The 21,221-nt window shown below is 42.4% G+C and overlaps 1 protein-coding gene across 3 annotated transcripts in view; it reads right to left on the bottom strand.

Moving 5' to 3' along the window:
- LOC123850220 (contactin-associated protein-like 3) overlaps nucleotides 1-17,425 on the bottom strand; it is a 177,395-nt gene extending 159,970 nt beyond the window's left edge. For all 3 annotated transcript variants that reach the window (XM_064580022.1, XM_064580024.1, XM_064580023.1), the window contains exon 1: nucleotides 17,214-17,425. In XM_064580022.1, the coding sequence (XP_064436092.1) occupies nucleotides 17,214-17,298 (85 nt within the window). In that variant the 5' untranslated portion in view covers nucleotides 17,299-17,425. The remainder of the gene's footprint in view (nucleotides 1-17,213) is intronic.
- Between the last annotated feature and the right edge of the window lie 3,796 nt (nucleotides 17,426-21,221).

Below are 21,221 nucleotides of genomic sequence, written 5' to 3'. Positions count from 1 at the left end.
AAAAAATGTCTCAGTAATTTATCAGCAATAATTGTTGAAACTTCACAACTTCATAAGTATACTAGTAAAGTGTTATGAGCACGAATTAATTGTGTCACCTAAATCCACCCATGGTGCCAACTGTCATACTTAGAATTATCGCCGTAACTCTAACAGCAGTCCATAAGAAAAGGAGGTTAGGTGAAAAACCCCACACACCTAAATGATCCCATCCACTGTTTTCAAGTATAAACACATTTTCTTTGTTTAATCAAGAATACTCTCAGGGCGCCTGGGTGGCTCAGTTGGTTAAAGCGACTGCCTTCGGCTCAGGTCATGATCCTGGAGTCCTGGGATCGAGTCCCGCATCGGGCTCCCTGCTCGGCAGGGAGCCTGCTTCTCCCTCTGACCCTCCCCCCTCTCATGTGCTCTCTGTCTCTCTCATTCTCTCTGTCTCAAATAAATAAATAAAATCTTAAAAAAAAGAGAACACTCTCAATATCTGATAAAAGACAAATCAATAAACATACAATCATATTAAAACATGAAACAGAAAATATGATTTTTTTCTAAAGAGGAAAAAAATTTCATTATGTTGAACAGCATGCAAAATATCACATTTAATTCATTTTCTGCTGATTATCCTTCTATTTTTAACACAATGCTTACTCTCAATTTTTGAACAATGCCTCAAGCAAAATTTTACTTATTTCCCGAAGAATATTAGCAAGAGTTTACTCTCCCTTGTCATTCTCCCCACTCATGACTGTAAGTTTCCATCTTTTTGAAGATTTTATTTATTTATCTGACACAGAGAGAGACATCGAGAGATGAAACACAAGCAGGGGGAGTGGGAGAGGGAGAAGCAGGCTTCCCGCCAAGCAGGGAGCCCGATGCGGAGCTCGATCCCAGGACCCTGGGACCATGACCTGAGCTGAAGGCAGACGCTTAACGACTGAGCCACCCAGGTGCCCCCAAAATTTGTATTTATTTCTGCTTTTCCTTTTGCTTCTGATCTTACTGCTCCAATAAAGTCAAACAAGCTCTCATTTCATTATAGCAAATTAGCTTACATCATTATCTTTGGTGACCAAAACTGGGACCGTGTTTCCCTGGTTTTCCCATTTCCACAATTTTCATTTGACAATTGTGCTTCATTTAACTCAGCACAACATGAGCTTCTGTAATGGAAACACATTATTCCTTTTCAGTTTTAGGAAATTTTCTTTTGTTTTTATGTTGATAATTCTTTGAAATTTATTAAAACTGGTTTTTTGGTCAAGTAAAAATGTAAATATTCTATATATAGTTGAAAGCCCGAATAATATTGTCCAATATAATCTATACCCATAAAAATAAAACCTGGAAATAATTTATTCATATCTCCATATCCTTATCACTTCATTATATTTTATTTTATGTAGTTATTTGTCTATTTTATCCAAAGCTTTTTTTTTCTTCCCTTCTCTTTTTGTTTTCTTTTGAATAGACTGCAATCTGTCCCCCACCTAGTCCATTTTTTATTCTATTGGTTTGGAATGTATACTTCCTATTACTATTCTTCTTGTGGGCCTCCTTAAAGTTTTACACTGCATTTTGGTTAACAGTTTAACAAAGCCTACCGTTAAACAGATTTTAATTCTCTCCATAGAATAATGCAAGGATTGTAAAATGCTTTATGTCTGATCATCCCTTTTCATGTTTATTTTCCATTGCTCACATAGATTTATCTTGTCTTCTTTCTTTTCATTCCACCAACTGCACACTGATATTGTACATACAACTTTGTTGTTGCTTAAATGTGTGATCAGATTTGCCCACTAGCTACTAGATTCTTACCTCTCATACCCCCCTGTGTAATCATTTCCTTTCTTGCTAAACTTATCCATCCACATTTCTTTAGTGAAGGTTTGTTGGGCTTTAATACTCTTGGATTTTATTTTTTCTATGAATAACTTTATCTCACCTTCATTATTGAACCATAAAGCAACAAGTCTACAATTCTTTTTTTTTAATTTTATTTTATTATGTTATGTTAAGTATTCCATCTCACAAACTTAAGAGTTCATGTCTCTGATTTTATTATTTGTTTGTTATTCCTATCTCAGGTCACTCTCATCAGCTTCTCTTGATCCTGGTGTTCAAGAGTTCCAACATAAAGTGTTGCTGTGGGTGGGAATTTCTTTTTCTTTGTATTACTAGGGATTTGAGGGGTTTCCTGAATCTAAAGATTGGTGCCTTTTCCATTCTGGGTAATTTCTATAGATTACCTCTTAAGTGTTTCTTCTTTCCACATCTCCTCCTTCCAGAACTCCTATCAGACACAGAGATCTTGTTGCAATCTTCTCCCTGCCCCTTGGCCTGGTTTTCATATTTCCCGCCTCTCTGTCTCCCTGTGGAACATGCTGGTTATTCATTCCATGACTGTCTTCTAATTTGCTAAGTCTCTCTCCACCTGTGTCTAATCTGCCATGTCACCAGCCACTGAATTCTTTACCTCAGTGATAAAGAATTTCATTTCAACACTGTTCTTTTTCAATTCTGCTTGATCATTTTGATCATCTGTTATTCTTTCCACTCTCCCCATCTTTTATTTCCTTACACATATACAACAAATTGTACATTCTAAATTGATCTCAATATCTACATTTATTTTTATCTGATTGTGCAGTTTCTTATTTCTTCTGATTTCCCTCATGGTGCTTTGTGTCTTCTATGTGCTTTATATTTTTATTTTTATTGTGAGCATGTGTTTCCTGGACATGGACCCATGAGCCTAGATGACTGCAGAAGCAAAACACATTCAACAGGAAGACAAGACATGAGGAGACAGAACCGGAGGCAGAGGGAGAGGGATGAAAGTCCTGGTGAGAATGCTGGTGGAGTGAGGTGGCTGTAATTTAGGGTCAGTTAAAAGAGGGGATGAAAGTGGTGAGTGAAGAGAAGGGACTTTCAAGGAGAGAGTGTGTGTGTGTGTGAGAGAGAGAGAGAGAGTGTGTGTGAGACAGAGTGTGTGTGTGAGAGAGTGTGTGTGAGTGTGTATATGTGAGAGTGTGAGAGAGTGTGTGTGTGAGAGTGTGTGTGTGTGTGTGTGAGAGAGTATGTGTGTCTGTGAGAGAGAGAGAGTGTGTGTGTGAGAGAGAGATATGAGAAAATAGATGAAAGTTTTACCAAGGAAAGTAAGATCATCTTTAGAAATATTACTCTGGCAGTAGGATAAACTGGATTAGAAGGATGTAAGATGGTGACAAGGAAACCATGGAGACAATTACAGAACATAAATTCCAGAAACATGGAGGGTTTGAACAAGTCAGTGCTGGAATAATTGAAGAAAAGGCAACAGGGACAAATTGAAGAGAGAGCGCTAAACCTAATCTTTCAGAATCAAGCAGTAATGCTCCCTCTCTAAGGATCCACACAGGTGTCTTCATATCCATTTTAATTGAGACTGCATCCCAATGTCTATGCAAATATGTTTGGCTTGGAGACTAACACTCATTTAACAATCATAAAGGCTGAACAATCTGTGTTGATGGCCAGATACTATGTATCCTAGAAGACTTCAGAAAAAAATAGCCAGATAAAAGAAGGGTCAGTTTCAGGGGCATGTTATCTTGATCTGGGAATCTTTCTTGGCTAATGGAAAAATATATGAAATTGAAAGAAGTTAAAGATTAAGATTGTTAATAACAAGTTAATCCAAAGAGCAAAATCTAAGGAACTTTATTGTTTACAGAGGTATGATATTACAGAAAGCCAAAACTTAACCAATGTACTGTACAAGGTTCTGATTCTGTACCATAGTCTTGTTTTTAATATTCTTATTAGGTAATATTATCTTAATCTTCCATCATAGTGATAATATTTTGGATAATGGAAATACCCAGTACAAATGTTTTTCCTTAAAATATTGCTTATGTCATTATTCTACCCAGGATCATGGACTAAAGTCACATTTCTGATTTTATACTTGAGGTCTACAGGAGAAATAATAGTGACTAAATTTTACTCAGGATTTGCTATGTTCCAGGCAATATTTACATACATTAATTAATGCAATCTTTCCAGTAGCTCTATGAGGTAGGTTACTACTATTACTTATATTTTTTAGAGATGCATAAACTGAGACACAGAGAGAATAAGCAAATTACCCAAGGTCACACAATGGACATTAATTATAGAAGCAGAATTCCCATCCAAGCATTCCTATCAAAATTACCCCACCCCTAAATATATGATCATCTCAACAGATGTAGAAAAAGCACTTGACAAAATTCAAATCTATTCATGATAAAAACTCTCAACAAAGTGGGTTTAGAGAGAACATACCTTAACATAATAAGGGCATACTTGAAAAACCCATGGTTAACAACATACTCAATTGTGAAAAACTGAGTTTTTCTACTAAGATCAGAAACAAAACAGGGATGTCCACTCTCACCACTTTTATTCCACATAGTACTGGAAGTGCTAGCCATAGCAATAAGACAAGGAAAAAAAAATAAAAGGCATCCAAATTGGCAAAGAAAAAGTAAAACTGTCACTATTTATAGATGACATGATACAATAGATAGAAAACCCTAAAGACTCTATTAAAAAACTATTAGAACTAATAAATTAATTCAATAAAGTTCCAGGATACAAAATTCATATACAAAAATCTGTTACATTTCTATACACAAATAACAAAGTAGAAGAAAGAGAAATTAAGAAAATAATTCCATTTTCAATTGTACCAAAAAGAATAAAATACCAAGAAATAAACTTAACAAAGGAGGTGAAAGACCTGTACTCTGAAAACTATAAAACAGTAATGAATGAAATTGAAGATGACGCAAAAAAATAGAAAGATATCCCAAGCTCATTGATTGGAAAAATTAATATTCAAAAAAGTCTACCAATTCAATGCAATTCTAATCAAAATGCCAATAGCATTTTTCACAGAACTAGAACTCTAAATAACCAAAGCAGTCTTGAAAGAGAAGAAAAAAGCTGGAGGTATAACAGTCCATTTCAAAATATACTGCAAAGCTATAATAACCAAAACAATATGGTACTGGCACAAAGACAGACATGTAAGTCAACAGAACAGAAGAGAGAGCCCAGAAATAAACCTATGATTATGGTCAATTAATCTACCACAAAGGAGGCAAGAATATACCAGGGGGAAAAGAGTCTCTTCAATAAATGATGTTGAGAAATCTGGACAACTACATGCAAAAGAATGAAACTGGACCACTTTTTTACACCATACACAAAAATAAACTCAAAATTAATTAAAGACCTAAATGTGAGACTTGAAACCATAAAACTCCTAGAAGAGAACATAGGCAGTAATCTTGGACATAGAACGTAGCAACATTTTTCTAGGTATGTCTCCTGAGTCAAGGGAAATAAAAGCAAAAATAAAACAGTTGGGACTACACCAAAATATAAAGCCTTTGCACAATGAAGGAAACCATCAACAAAATGAAAAGGCAACCTACTGAATGAAAGAGAATATTTGCAAATACCCAATAAGGGCTTAATATTCAAAATATGTAAAGAACTTATACAACTCAACACCAAATAAATAAATAAATAATCTGATTAAAATGTGCAGAAGACCTGAATAGACATTTTTCCGAAGAAGACATACAGATGGCCAACAGACACATGAAATGATGCTCAACATCACTAACCATCGGGGAAATGCAAATCAGAACCCCAGTGAAATATCACCGCACACCTATCAGAATGGGTAAACTCAAAAAGAGAAGACATAACAAGTTTTGGTGAGGATGTGGAGAAGAAGGAACCCTCATGCACTGCTGGAGGGAATGTAAATAGGTGCATCCACTATGGAAACAGTACAGGGGTTCCTCAAAAAAATTAAAAATAGGGGTGCCTGGGTGGCTCAGTTGGTTAAGCGTCTGACTCGTTTTCAGCTCAGGTTGTGATCTCATGGGTCTTGAGATGGAGCCCCATGTCAGTCTGCTTAAAGATTCTCTTCCTCTGCCTCTCCCCCCATTCACATTCTTTTTTCTCTTTTTCTCTTTCTAAAATAAATAAATCTTAAAAAAATAAAAATAGAAATACCATATGATTCAGTAATCCCATTACTGGATATTTACTCAAAGAAAACTAAAACACTAATTCAAAAAGATATACGTACCCCTCATGTTTACTGCAGCATTTTTTACAATAGCCAAAATATGGAAGCAACCCTACTGTCCATCAGTTGATGAATGGATAAAGAAGATGTGGTACATGTGTGTATATATGTATATGTATATACATATATATATGTATTATGTATACACACACACATACACACACACAATGGAATATTACTCAACCATAAAAAAGAATAAGATCTTGCCATTTGTGACAACATGGATGAACCTAGAAGGTATCATGCTAAGTGAAATAAGTCAGACAGAAAAGACAAATACTATTATTTCATTTATAGGTGGAATCTAAAAAACAAAATGAACAAAGGCAGAAAGAGACCCATGAATACAAAGAACAAATTGGTGGTTGCCAGAGGGGATGGGCAAAATGGGTGAAGGGCAGTGGGAGGTACAGGCTTCCAGTTCCAGAATGAATAAGTCATGGGATGAAAGGTATAGCCTAGGGAGTAGTCAGTGGTATTGTAGTCAGGTTGTATGGTGACAGATGGTAGCCACACTTCTTGTAAGCATAGCATAAAGTAGAGAGTTATCCAATCACCATCCAATCACTATGCTGGACATCTAATGTAACATGTGCCAACCTCCCCCTCTCGTCTATCTGAAAGTGTGGTCCACAACTTTAGTACATTTGTTGAATTTTTGTTTTATGCTATTTGAAAGAACGCTGCTGGAATCATCCTCACTTATATACCTTCACAGTGCCCCCAATATGTCATTCTGAAAATAAGATTAGGAACAATCTCAGGGCGCCTGGGTGGCTCAGTTGTTATGCATCTGCCTTCGGCTCAGGTCATGATCCCAGGGTCCTGGGATCAAGCCCCGCATCGGGCTCCCTGCTCAGTGGGAAGCCTGCTTCTCCCTCTCCCACTCCCCCTGCTTGTGTTCCCTCTCTCGCTGTGTCTCTCTCTGTCCAATAAATAAATACAATCTTTAAAAAAAAATTAGAAGCAATCTTCATTTGAAAATAGAGATATTCTTTAGAGGTCGTCATGCCCTTGAGCCAGCTAGTCATAAAAATTTTCAATAATAATAACAGGTTTTGTTGACTCAGAAAATCCCCCAGCCCAGACCAGGGGTGTCAAGTCTGAGACCGCAAAGGGAGCTTGCTCTTGGTGTGGCAGGTTCCTAGACACAGAGTCCATGGCTGTCACGCCAGAGACAGCTGTGGCTCAAATCAACTCAGCCTTCTGGCACTGGACACCCATGCTGAGGTGCAATGGCCATCTGTCCGCCTGCCTTGTCTTCTGCCCTGTTGTGCAGCCAACCTTTCCCACTTGGATGACACACTGCTGCAAGTATCTAGTGGACGAACCAGGCTTCTGGAGACCTCCAGTTACACACTGCTCCCGGGCACCTCTATTTCAGAGCCCGAATATGGAGCCCGGCTCGGGCTTGATCTAGGATCTCCCTAGAAACAGACATCCTGTCTAATGGCCCCTGCCCAGAGGCCTCCGAGTTCCTGCTCATCGGTCCTGGGTAGCGCCCCTGACACCTGGCCTTTTCAGCGCTCCTTGGGGTCCCCAGCAGCTTTTATTATATGCACCAGGCTTCTTATCAAAGCCTCAGGACAGAAATTATGTCATGCATTTTGCAACCGAAAGAAAAGGAAACACTCAAAATCAGCCAGGGGATCTTTCCATGGACAAATGGTGAGCTCAGGGATGCTCATGTAAAAATTAACTTTTTATTAGGCTACCTGCAAAATGATTATAAAACACACATGAGGACACTCCATTTCTTCTGTATACTTTCAAAACAGCGTATTTTCAACATATTAATTACTTCTTTTCTTGGTAAATACTTACTGAGTGCCATCAGCAGAGCTGTAGGGACAAATAACTGCGATTCTGTTTGCAGGAACTTTAAAATCTAATGAAGGAAGCATACACGTAACCAACCATCTGTTATATGAAGCAGATAAGAGCCTGAAAGCTGGTGCTTTCATAATAGATGTTCAACTAATTACCTAAATGGATGGTGCATTTCGCTTCCTTGTCAGGATGATGCAGGCAAAGCACCTGGTCAAGGACCAAGTCCCAATCACTTCCTGGCTCCACCTCGGGTCGGTCAGAAGGCCACCCCCTCCTGTCACAGTCCCCCGATAAGAATGGCCACACAACACAGCAGAGACAACGAGAGTCAGATCTGGGGATTTGGCTGGATGTTTCGGGAAAGTGAATCATTCACTTTTTACTTAACTCGAGAGCCCACTGTCTCTCAGAACTACCCCCTGTCTCCTCAGGAGGCCCCTGCTTTCTTGGAGCTTGGAACAAGGGAATGAACAAGTAAGTAAGTGATCACTGCTTCAAAGTGATGAGGGCCCAAGTCCCAACTAGCGGAAAGCATTCTCTCGAGCAGTGTTGCTGGGCAGCTTGACCTTGGTCATGGATGTGCCAAACGGAGCGCTGCTAGAGCATCAGGCCAGCACGGGAAGCCAGCGCTGAAGGAGGAAGAGAGGCCGAGCCTCCCAGCACAGCCTCACCAACCGGCTCCAACCTTGCCCGAAATGAAATTATGTGCGCCGACAATTCCCTTCTTGGTGTAAGTCCATTTGATGGGGTTTTCTGCCACTTGGAACTGAAAGATGCTTGCCAGTACCCTAATCCTGACACCCCCATTTCTTATTAGTCTACACACAAAATCAAGCAACCACGTAGTCCTGAGAAGTGTTCTTGTGCACGGTGACCCTGCCCCCTCGCACTCAGCCCTGACCCCACGGGCAGCAGTGGAGGACGAAGGACACCTCTCTGGCCAGCTCAATCCACGCAGGTCAACCCAGGCGGTCATTCAGCCTCACTGTCCATCCAAGACAACGGAAGAGGAAGATGCTCATGGAGGCTCTGGGGATGAGGGTGCTGGGGACACAGGGGGGCTGCCCAACCTCCTCCCTGGAGAATGGGGCCATGATTCATGACATAGGTGTCTTTTTCATGCTAAAGAGCACACTAGCCTCCCACTCCCTCCTGCCTCGCCTTGCAACAATACACACGAGGGAAAGGATCTTTTTTCTAGGCAACTATGCAACCTGTCCTCCAGCAAATGAGTCCCATTACTTAACAAGGACAGGAGTAAAATCAATCATCGGTAGGGATGTAAATTTCTCAAAGATCAGGTTTTCAGGTTTACTAAAGTAGAGCAGGAGCTCATCATGACAAAGAATAGTAAATTCTAGGATGACAATTTTAATCTTAGGATCTAGAAAACCAACACTGTGTTTTCTTAGACTTGCGCTATAATTTAGAATAGATCATTGGACTCTCCCTAGCAGGGAACTGACTCTGATATCTGTCAACTCTATTGTGTTCTATGTCTGCAAAAAAAATTTTTAGGAGTTTTCCTTACACTTTAAGAAAGCTTAAAGTAGGGGCACCTGCATGTCTCAGTTGGTTAAGCGACCGACTGTTGGTTTCGGCTCAGGTCATGATGTCAGGGTTATAAGATCACGCTGGGCGTGGAGTCTGCTTCAGATTCTCTCTCCCTCTCTCACCTCCCCCCTCGTCCGCACGCTCTGTCTCTCTCCCAAATAAATAGATGTTAAAAAAAAAAAAAAAGAAAGAAAGCTTAGAGTAATTTGGTGTTTGCTCCCTTAAACAGTGAAATACACCTTAAGCTATCAACACGCCTTCCTTGAGTCCTCCAATTTTTTTAACTCTTAGCAGTGCCTGCACATCCCACATCATACAAAAGGATGTGCTTTGGAAGGTCAAGATCACAGGGTTTCTTATCAGAACTTCCATGAATCAACACAACATTGTAAAGAAGCTTAAGACTCACAGACATGCAGCAGCAGCTCGCGTGATGACAGCACGCAGCTATTTATTTTTCTTTCCATGTTGTAATACTTAGTGCCGCAGTGCTCTTATTTGCAAGTTTTAGTCATCAAAGCACAACAAAGGTAAAGGTACATAATAAATCCTTAATCTTGATAATCTCCAAACATTTGAACAGATGTCTATAGACAAGTATTATTTTTCTTAAGTCTGCCAGACCTGAGACACGAAAATAGATCCCGGTTCTTTAAATATTTTCTTCCATAATAGAAGATTTGATCACAATGACTTTCTTTGAGCCGCATCAAATCATTGCATTATTTTCTAATGCTAATTGGGTTCTTTTTAGTATATCTACTGGCCTGTAAATCAAAACGCTACCCGTCATCAGCCTCACTGTCCATCCAAGACAACGGAAGAGGAAGATGCTCATGGAGGCTCTGGGGATGAGGGTGCTGGGGACACAGGGGGGCTGCCCAACCTCCTCCCTGGAGAATGGGGCCATGTACACTCCTCCCGGGGAGGAGGATGGGATTAGGGGCGGCGGGTGCGGGACGGCTGCGTACCAACATCTGCAACACAGAGCCTTGGCTGGAGAAGGTAATACTTTCACCTGGGTCGGGGCGAATGTCGGATTTCTGAATCACTCACATGCTCAGTAATCCGAACTGGAGAATATCCACCTTACACAACAGTTGATAATAAACAACCCGATTCCGCATAACTGGATTGCCACCTAATCCACCACGCGCCTGGCTCCGAACGATCGACGGTGGTTCCCAGTCCCTTCCGCAGCCCTCTCTACCCATCCACCTCCCCGGGACACGCCAACCCATGCACGCTGTGGTCATTCTCACACCCCTGCCGTCAGTTCACCACTCCCAGAAACAGTGTGCTCAGCTTAACTTTATCAAGCTCTCCGGTTGCCTGGGATTTATAGATGTTAAAATAAAAAACTCATTAGAACCGTGAGTCCTGCAGGCAGTGCCTAATTTAATGTCTCGAGGGAACAGGTCACTCCTGCTGTCATCCAAGCTTGCAATTTGCCTGCTGGCTCACAAGCTCTAGAGAAATCTTCCATTGGGTCTTGAACACCCCAAGCAAGGGGATGACAGTGGCAGGAGCATGTGGGACACTGGGTCTCAGCCACAGCACTCAAGGGGCCGCCCGAGGATACTGAACCCCTACAGACTCCAAACAAGGTGGGCCAGCCCCTGTCTCCCAGTGGCCCAATGAACACATGGCCTAGAAATTCCTTCTCCCTGGGCAACAACCGTGAAATTAGCTGATATAACCACACGTGATAGAGTATGTGAAAGCCACAGCTCAATAAAACTCAGGACGACATAAATTTACACTGTTTATCATATTCCCTGAATTAACACATCCAAAAATAATTGCATTTGCCAGTTCAAAAAACTTTTTCACGTGTCTCTCCACGATTTAGCTATATAACTAACACACCCCCCATGAGTATCTTATCCAGAGTACTACAGAGTAATAAAAGGCACTGCCCAGATAAAATACATTACACCATTTTTTTGTCCTACAACTGTGCTACAGGGCAATAAAACCTTTGTAGTTACCATTTGTACCTGAAAAAAAAATCCATTTAACTTGTAACATCTTAATGTCTAAGCTCTGATCAAACAGTAAATGACCAAGTCAGCCATGGGTGCATTATTCTGAATAATTAAACAGTCATGTGGGCCTATTGAACAATGCCCTGCCTAACTGTAAAAAGGTCATGCGGTCATACCCTCTTTTTGCAGTATTTACAAGTTGTGTATAATTTTTCATAACACATGATAAAAGACATCTTTAAAGCATGTAATCCTAAGCCACAGAATTCAAACGGGGAATAACAACTATGTCTATTTTGATGGAACATATTACATTTGGTCTAATGCCTTTCGGAAATAGGCTGACATAAATAATTCAGTTTTTTTAAAAGTTATTCAACACCAAGCACCCCATGCCTAAAGCAGTAACACCAGAGTGGGTGGCAGGTGGGGTGGGCACCCTGCAGAAGTTACTCTGAAGAATTTTGTATGTTGAAGCTAAGCCTTTCAAGGCTCTAAAAAGTTAGTGGGGAGAGGCCCTTGGATCTATTACTTCCAAATTGTTTGAACTATTTTATACTTTTATATTCCAAGTCCGATTTTGATTTAAGGGAGAAAATTAAAATTAAAATTTGCTCAGTTCATTGAGATGTTTCTGTTAGTGAATAGGTCCTTTATGAAGTACTTTTGAATGGTTTGGTGTTTTTTTTTTTTTTTTTTTCCAAATCAACACAAAGAAGCAGATTTTCATGACCTCTAGTCCTCTCCCCAAAACATCCTTCTAGACCTGGGAGGGTCACTGATGACATATCCTCTGGTCATTTTGTTTGTTGTTGCTTAAAGAGTCTCCCAAAATTGTATAAGCTGGCTCTGTTCTTGCCCATCACTCTGTGTTGAGAGTCTCCATGGATGGACTTTGTAAGTTTTTTGTTTTCTCTGTGTTTCCAAAAGTATCCTCACCACCTCAGTATTTCTGGGAAGTGCATTCAAATACTATAAATATGGGTTTGTCAAAGGCTCTTTCCAAAAATTCTGAGCTCCGCTGTTTGCTAAAACACGTATCCATATACTCTGTGCTCATCTTCCCCAACACAGTTCAGTGCATCAGGAATGGACCCCCCTATTCACCTGCTCCTTGGGCACAGCCTCTGACAGGCTACCCTCCTGCCCCAGGCTGACGAACTCGGAAGACTGGGCTCACTCCAGACAAACACAAACCCGGCTACTGAGGCAAAGAAAAGCCTGAACCAGTGAAAACATTGGAAGGAGTTTAGTCCACATTAGTCAAGGTGAAATTTCTTTACAGACGATATAGGGCCATTCACTCATGACATTACTGGAGACTGAGTATGCTCAGTCAGCAATAAAGAATTTTAATGACACTTACTGAATTACAAGAATCCATGTCCACTGAAATAACAAGACTCATGAAAAACAAAACCCTCGAGAAGAGACATATGACAAATACATTTACTTAAATAAATGCTCATGGGGTGCCTGGGTGGTACGGTCAGTTAAGCAGCCAACTCTTGACTTTGGCTGAGATCATGATCTCAGGGTCATGGGATCGAGCCCCGCATGGGGCTCTGTGCTGAGTGGGGAGTCTGCTTAAGACTCTTTGCCTCTCCCTCTGCCCCTCCCACATGTGTGCCCATGCAGTGTCTCTAAAAAAATAAATAAATGCTTGTGATTTTATACTTCTTAGCAATTATAGCATTATGTCCAGTTACTAAGTTCTGATGCATATTTTTTACTCCAAATTATTAAGGCTAATCATATCATGAGGTTAGGATGATTCATAGACTACAAGAGCCTCACTATTATATCAAACTGTGCCTGTTATTTATATTTCAAAAGGATAATACTGTGTGATATTTCTATTACAGGATTATATTAATGCACTTTCATCAAAGAAGATACAGTAAGGCTTTAGCACATACAGAAGCCAAGGTTCCAATGAAGGAAGGGTGCAATTCTGGTACGAATCTTCAAACTGAGGTGCTAGCACGTTTATTGCTTAGGTCAAGCACCACGTAGTCCATGAAGATCATGGGTTGGTTTCTCATGGCGGCCAGCAAAATGGCCTTGATCCGCACCCCCAGTCATGGTCAGACATCTCTCCTATGTAAGTAGGATTTACTGGGGAAAAGGACAGGTGTCGATATATAAAAACAAATTCAGATGCTCACTCCTAGAGCAGCAATTCAAAGTGTGTACCCCACCTGTAGTGGACCAGAAATATATCTTTCTTTCTTGCAACAAGAAGGGCACTTTTGACGGGAAGGAATCACAAGGAAGCTTCTAGAAAAAATTACAAGTACTGAGATTTAACAAAGTGAAAACAAGTCAGTCATACTTACTAAACTGAATCCCTGGATCTGCAAAAATGTCATCGTTCATATCAAATAATCACCACCAATGCCTGAAATTTCTAACATATGCTTCAGTCCTTTTTCGGTGGAGATGGAAAGGGGGCAGCAACCCATCAGCTATAGCTTATACTTTACTTACATGGGGACAATAATGCAGCTGTGAATTACCTGTCAATTGTGTTGTTCCCAAGTGGGGAGGGGGTACACATTACCCCTCAGAGTGATGCACAATCCGGGAAACAGGTTTACAACATTAAATACACAATCAAAATGTTGACATTTTCATACTCAGATTATGTCTCTTCTTCCTCCCAAAGGGTCTTGGAATTCATAAAGGAATCGTGGATTCACAAGGATGATTCTAAAGTGAAGAGCTATCACCTTCTTCCATTTGTGGCTCTGGTTAGGAAGTGAAGGAGCCAACAACAGCCTACGTAACAACTTCCAGAAAGCAGGGTTCTAACTTGGGATCTATATTCTAACTTCCCTCTTGGGTTATTTAAGAGGACAGATCCATATTAGAACACTCTCGTCTTGACTCAGGACAGACAGTTCTAGAAGGCAGACCAGGGAGATGTTCACATTTTTTAAAAAATATCAGGTCCTAAGCCATATTTTGGAGAACGCAACTTGTTTCATCTTCAAAAAGACAGAGAATACAGAGCAACAAAACAAGCTCATGGTCATGGTCATTTAAAAACATTTTCCCTCCTGTGTGTCATCTTCCTGATATAAAATTTCCCACTGATTAAAAAGATTCGTATCGCACATGTGTAATCGCTGAGATGTCAAATCTTTCAAGCAAGTCCTGTTCCTTGAGAGGATCTCTTAGGCTGGAACCTCCCCTGGGGCTAACCCCTGGCTGACCGATTTACTACTGAGAACCTGCTCTAAAGAGAGTAACTATGTCTTTGGGTCCATCTGGGGAGAAGATCTTTGTCTTTTTTTACTCATACACAACTCTCATTAATTTCTTATTAGTGCTCAAGAATATTTCATTTTTGTTCATTTTAAAGTCCTGTCTGAAAGGATTATTTGAGTTTTGAAAACACTAAAACGGGGGGTGGGGAGGGCAGGAGGATATCCAACAAAAATCTTGAGCAATACTGATGTTCATGATTTCTTGTTTGTACCTTAAATCCCACACTGCTGGCAAACTCCCCTAGAATTTCTCAAATGATGGGGCAGAACAAAAAAGACCCCTCTACTTTAACTTAGTAATAACAGATTACAAATACATGTTGATGTACCTTGCTTGTATGCACATATAACACACACTTCCCAAATATGCAGGAGTTAAAGAAACACTGAATTGGTCAAACTAGCTAATCTAGACATGAGATTCATTCACCATTTACTTCTACTGTTACAAATGATGCGACCAGATGAGATTACTGAGAAATTATCAAAGGCAATCTGTGTGGTCTCTATGAATCTTTAAATCTGCAAAGTCATTTAACTATATACTCGACACTTGAAGAGTGTCATCTTTGTGGTGATCTGATCAAGGACTTTAACTTTAGTATCTAAAACGTCCTCAGCAATGCAAATGTTCATAGGTTCTTTAATTTACTGAACTTTTTGCAAGAGTACTAAATACACCTAAACAAACAGAGGCTGAAAAGCGAAAACTAGCATCAGATTCTGGAGAGTCAGCCAGAGACCCAGAGGGACTCAGCCTGGAGACACAGCCGGTTTCAGACATTAGTATCTGCATGGATAGTCAGACGCGGAGCATCCCAGAGCATGTGACTCCTAAGAAGGATGTTCAGCGTGAAAGAACCTGATACCTCCGTGGATTTCAGGGAGTAAAATACTAACTGAAAATAAATAAATACCCAAACAACTGATCTTGGCAATATGCTGTAATCCCAACTAAGGAGACGAGAAAGGCTACAGGGCACTCTGCTTTCTCTCGTGGGAAGGGTTTTTGAAGTCACGTTTCCTTTAAGTAGGAGTGACCTCCAGTGACTTTTTAATGGTACCTCAGAGGAGTACGTTGAATCATTCTACAATTTATTAATATCAACAAATCATTTAGTAGTGGTCCCCGTTTTTAATTTCTTAGCTAAATGACAAGTGCTCTATTGCAGGATCTAAGGATTTGATTTTATGTAAATGCTCCCCATTTTAATTAATTCAGAGCAGTTGTCGCACCAAGCTAAATTAAAATTGTGTCTGAAACACAGGGCAGTATTTGCTTAACGGAGATTAAGGCTCATTTTTAGGAGTGACTCATACCCAATATGGCATTAAGTGAGCTGATACTAGATGATGACACCACGAAATCATCATAGCCCTGCGGCATCCATGGATGAATGAGTGGGAGAGTGACTTTATGTGTAATGCTTTTTCACTTTAGCAAACTTCCCAGCGAGGGCAGAGTTGGACCCCCAAGAGCTAAATCTGGATACCCAACAGCAAGGTCAGGTTCCGAACAAGCCTGCTAGCCCTTTCTTGAAATACACACTAGCTTGTCCTAAGCCCTACACCTGATTTTTTTTTTTTAATTTTTTTTTTCTTGAAGGGAATGGGGCAGGGAGAGAGGACAAGGGGGACTTTCTCAAAACCCCTCAAGGAAAGAAAAGCCCCGGATGGAGATTTCAATCTGAACAGCACTCTGAAAACTTTTTCTGAGGTTCAGACTCAGGTGGGCTGAGTCCATGCGGCCAGTAGCATCTTTAAGATCGGACTCAGCGCGAGCTAGCCCAGCACCCAGAGGCTAACGTGTGTAGCCCCGGTGAACCTACAAAATCAGAAGCACACACATCACAACATGCAAAGCATGGACATAAAATGAGCCCGGGGGGCAGGCTGCCTTCCCTCTACCCGTGAGGGGTCCGGCTCTCCCGAGTGGCGGGGACCGTCCAGGGCAGGGTGGGCTGCGCTGCGGCCCCGGATTCCGCAGAGCGCCCACTGCAAACGCGTGCGCTAGTGCAGGACCCGCCGCTTCCCACTGACACAGTTCCTACAGAACGCATTTACACCAGATGGAGATCAATGACCACGACCGCCCTGCTGGCCTCCCCTCATCGGAAGCTGTTCTCCCGCTGGATCCTCCGCGTCTCCGTATTCTCATGCTGATTTCTAGGCATCACTAGAACTTGAGCTTTCTCAAAGAGGATTGAGCTCACAGACAAAAAGTCAAATACAGGTTTTGCTGTATTTCAGACTTGGCAGGAGGAAAAAGCACGATAAACCATCCTATCTTGGCGCTGGTACTTGGGGATGTGTTTTTTTTTTAAATGCCTTATTTTCAGAAACACGCCAGCGACCTCCTTCTGCAAGTATTCGTTACCAATAAAAACACAAATTCTGAGTTGCCAGTGCAAGTTTTAAAAGATGGGCTGTACTCACAAGAATTCCCTGCCACTACTGGGCTCCGGGGCCGAGCAGACAAAAGAAAGAGCATCCCGAGGAAGGCTCGCGCGGCGGGGTCCATGGCCCCCCGCCCCAGCACCCGAGGCGTCCGGCAGCGGCTCCGCGCGGGCCCGGCCGCTCGCTCCCGGCCGGGGTCGCGCGGCCTCCTCCGCGCTCTGCGGACCCGCGCGGCCGGCGGGCGGGAGCCCCACCTGCGGCCACACCCACCCCCGCCCTCCCCGCGCCCGCGCTGCGGGCTCGCGCGGCCCCGGGCGCCCCTGGCGGCGGCGGGCGGAAGTGCTCCCTGCGCGGCCCGGGGCGGGGGCGGGGCGGCGGCGGGAGTCGCCGCGCCTCCGCGAGCCCCGCGCCTTCCTCTGCGGGCCCCCCACTCGCGACGGCGCGCGGTTCAGCGAACCGCAGCCCGGGGAGGCGAGCGTCACGGGCGCGATGATGCTGGAGCATCCGCAAGGCCCTGAGCATTAGCCCTGACGCTGGGAAAAGCGTCTTTCGTGGGTGTCGGTTTGTTGTGTGGTTTGTTTTTTTTTTAGTGGGAAAGATGAAGTTGGGAGAGAAATAACTAATCGGGTTGGAAGAAAACCTTTACATGTATTGAAAACTCATTTAATGATTCATAGTAGAAACACCTAATGAACTCCATATTCGTGTATCAGATCGTGTTGAACATTCTAAACTTTCCCAGTGATGTATGTCCACTTGTAGCTCAGTAAGGCTGGAAAAATTTAAAATATACATATATTTTGAGGATATTATATATATAAATTTTAAACCCTACCCTACTTGAGCTATGGTGCCAGCATTTTACTATGGATATTCCTGCTAGGAGATTTGAGGGCTATGACCAACAGACAGATAAAACCATAAACTGGCACCCTGACCGAAGGGGTGTTGTTCCAAATACCATTGCAGAAATCACCTTATACCGAGTCAGTGTCTTGAGTAAATTTAATTGCAGAATGAAAGCTTTTGAAACAACTTGCAGCTACTGAATGTGTATTGCTTTCCACTCAGATTCTTTCGTAACAGTTCCCCAAAGGAACATATTTTGTAACAGTTCCCCAAAGGAACATATTTTTTAAATGATGGAATATTAAAGGAAAAGTATATCCAAAGGGTGGGGCGCGTTTCACAGCATAAAGACAAAAACCTAAAGGCCCATGGAGAGAGAAGGATTTCGAGACCCATGACTCGGAACTCAGTTGCCAGCTTAGTGGCCTTGTCTCCTCCCTGAAGGGGCTCCCAGCAGATGTAAATCCAGGAGTTATGAGCATGGCATCACAGATCAATACGATTGGAATACAATCTTTAACCTTTAGCAGAGCCCCACTTGCCTGACAGCAAAGGATGCAGAAAAGTGTTTTTATGGTTGTTATTTTGCCTGGTGGCGGGGGCGGGGAGAACAAAACCAGCAGTGGAAAATTTAAATAGCTTTGCCAAAGTCATAGTATTAACAGCTAGAAATGCTGAGAATTAGACCAAAATACAGAGATTCTGATCCCAACTTTACTTCTTTCTCTACCCCCACTTGGGCCCTTGGGAATTGGGAACACTTCCCACCCCCACCCCCCACCCCCCACTCCCAGCAAAAGGCAGTGGCAGCAAAACCTGTTCAGAAGGTGTATTTGGAACCTTGCAAAAAGCCACAGGTATTGCAATGAGCTGCATTCAGACACTTCTCCGGGGCCTGCCAGGAATCCTGGGACTGGAACATTTTATTTCTAATTTTGTAAAGCAAATATAAATTAATGATATACATAAGGGTCTAATATATTTTTTAAACAACCTATAGACCAAACACTGTGCATGTGTGTGTATTCTTAGTCTAAATAAATGGCCACAACTTTCCTTTGAAGTAAGTACCATGCCCATTTAAACAGATAAGCTGGACCTCAGAGAGAGTAAGGGATGTGTCCAGAGTCACACAGCAAATCAGGATTGGAAGCCAGGTCAACTGAGCTCTGAAAACACCTTCTCACAAAGGCAGTGTCTCTGCAACGGAAAAGTTGTCACCCTGTGAAAATGGTACGCATTGGTTCATAGGAAACTCATTTGGAATGCATTAGTAAGCACCTCACTAACTGATGCTGATAAAACCAAAAAGGGCAGTGATGGTAAATCACTTGAGCAGGGCTTAAGATGGGTTTTTACAAGTCAGATGACACCCAGCAACAGAAGGGAGTGAGACCCCCTGGGTGGCCTTCCCCCTGCGGTGCACAGCATTGAGTTGTTAACAAAAATTCAACTGAGTAAATTTTAAAGTCTATCTGACTTTATTAATCGATTCAGGAATCCGGCAACATCCCCTCTAGCAAGCAGAGGGGAATTCCAAAGGGCTCTAGAAAGGGAAGGGTTTTTAAAGAAAGGACAAGGGAGTCATAAACAGGACAAAAAAAGGATTATTTGGGGTGGGGTCAGCTTCCTTTAGGGAAAAGGGGTCTTATTAGGTGGATTACTTCATCTTCCTTTGGGGTTTGGAGAGGGCCCATGTGATGGCTTACCTTATTACCTTATTGATGCTGATCAGAAAACTCCTGACTGATCAGTTAAGACTATATTTCTGGGAGAAGTTGAAACTTTAATTAGGTTAGGTATTAAGCCCTGGTTTAGGGGCTTGGTTTAGCATAAGTCTGGGCTTGTGGTTCTCTTTTTAAAAGGATGCTGGACCAGAGCTGGCTTAGTTGGTTAAGCGTCTGTCTTCGGCTCAGGTCATGATCCCGGGGTCCTGGGATCCAGCCCTGAGTTGGGCTCCCTGCTCAGCGGGGAGCCTGCTTCTCCCTCTCCCTCTGCTGCTCCACCTGCTTGTGCTCTCTCTCTCGCTTGCTCTCTTTCTGTCAGATAAATAAATAAAATCTTTTAAAAAATAAAAGATGCTGGACTGGACATCAGCACTGGGGTCACAGCATGACCTCCCAGGACAAGGGGAGCCCCAAGTGAGGAGGGTTGGAGATATCACACTGGAGCAGAGACGTGCTAGCAGGCGGCCCATATGGCTCGTCCATTCATCCCTCTCCCGCTGTCTCCTCTAGTAGGAGACTTAGTGGCTTGTTTTTAATTTTTTTGTTTGTTTGTTTGTGTAATGGGGATCATAGCCAGTCACGGAGCCGTTATAAAGTTGCAGGTTTGAAAGCCCCGCAGGAGGCTGGAACCTGCAGAGCGCACCAGCTGCAGAGCCGCCCGAGACCCTACCTGCTCCCCAGCACCTGGGAGCCTCAGCTTCCTCGTCTGTTTGCTAGGGTGACCGGAGTCTCTCCACAGAGGACTGATCCAGGCATTAAAGGAGAAAATGTACGTTGAGCGCTTAATGTCATGCCTGTCGCAAGGGCACTGGATCGGGTGGGTGTGAGGCTGGAGCTCTGGGCTCGGAGGAGAGAGGATGCAGCCCGGGCGCCGCCAACCTCCGGAAGCTAACACACTCCATTCCCCGACCCTTCTCCATAGCTCTTTGCTATTTTAAGTAGGAAAGATGAAACAAATGTGGAGACGTAATCTTGCACATTTCTGTGGCTGATGATTCAAACCCACAAATTGTGTGCGTGCGTGTGCGTGGCTGCGGAATTCATACAAAACACAAAAGAGAACTTAGTATCAGCATGAGTCACAGACTAAAGACAAGAAATGCGCTGCTGATGTTCAGAAGCCTGCGGACACTCATGTATGTCACCGCAGACAGGGTGCCCACAGAACTATTCCAAGTGAACCCAAGCCCGTAGCATTTCCTGATCAACGTCCTCTGTCCTCCCTGCACTCCGTCCCTGAGCAGAGGAAGGGCCAACTTGCCCGACCAGAGTGAAGACTCTTCTGAAGGCTCTCCACAGACTGAAACATGATTCCGTTAATTCCCTTCTTCATTCAGTAATTTTTCCCTATAAATTCTTATTTCTGCATGTTTTATTTAAATCTAGAAATACATTTAACTTTACTCTCATAATGGGAACAGATTTGTCATTAAATCCTCTGAAAGTTAGAATACTGTGAATAAAATATAAT

Source organism: Mirounga angustirostris, unplaced genomic scaffold (genome assembly GCF_029215605.1).
Source record: "Mirounga angustirostris isolate CCGP_5_RB_7025 unplaced genomic scaffold, mMirAng1.0.hap1 SCAF_15, whole genome shotgun sequence".
NCBI classification, from domain to species: Eukaryota; Metazoa; Chordata; class Mammalia; order Carnivora; family Phocidae; genus Mirounga; species Mirounga angustirostris.
The sequence above is the reverse complement of the archived record's forward strand: the minus strand, read 5'-3'. Positions and strand labels throughout refer to the sequence as shown.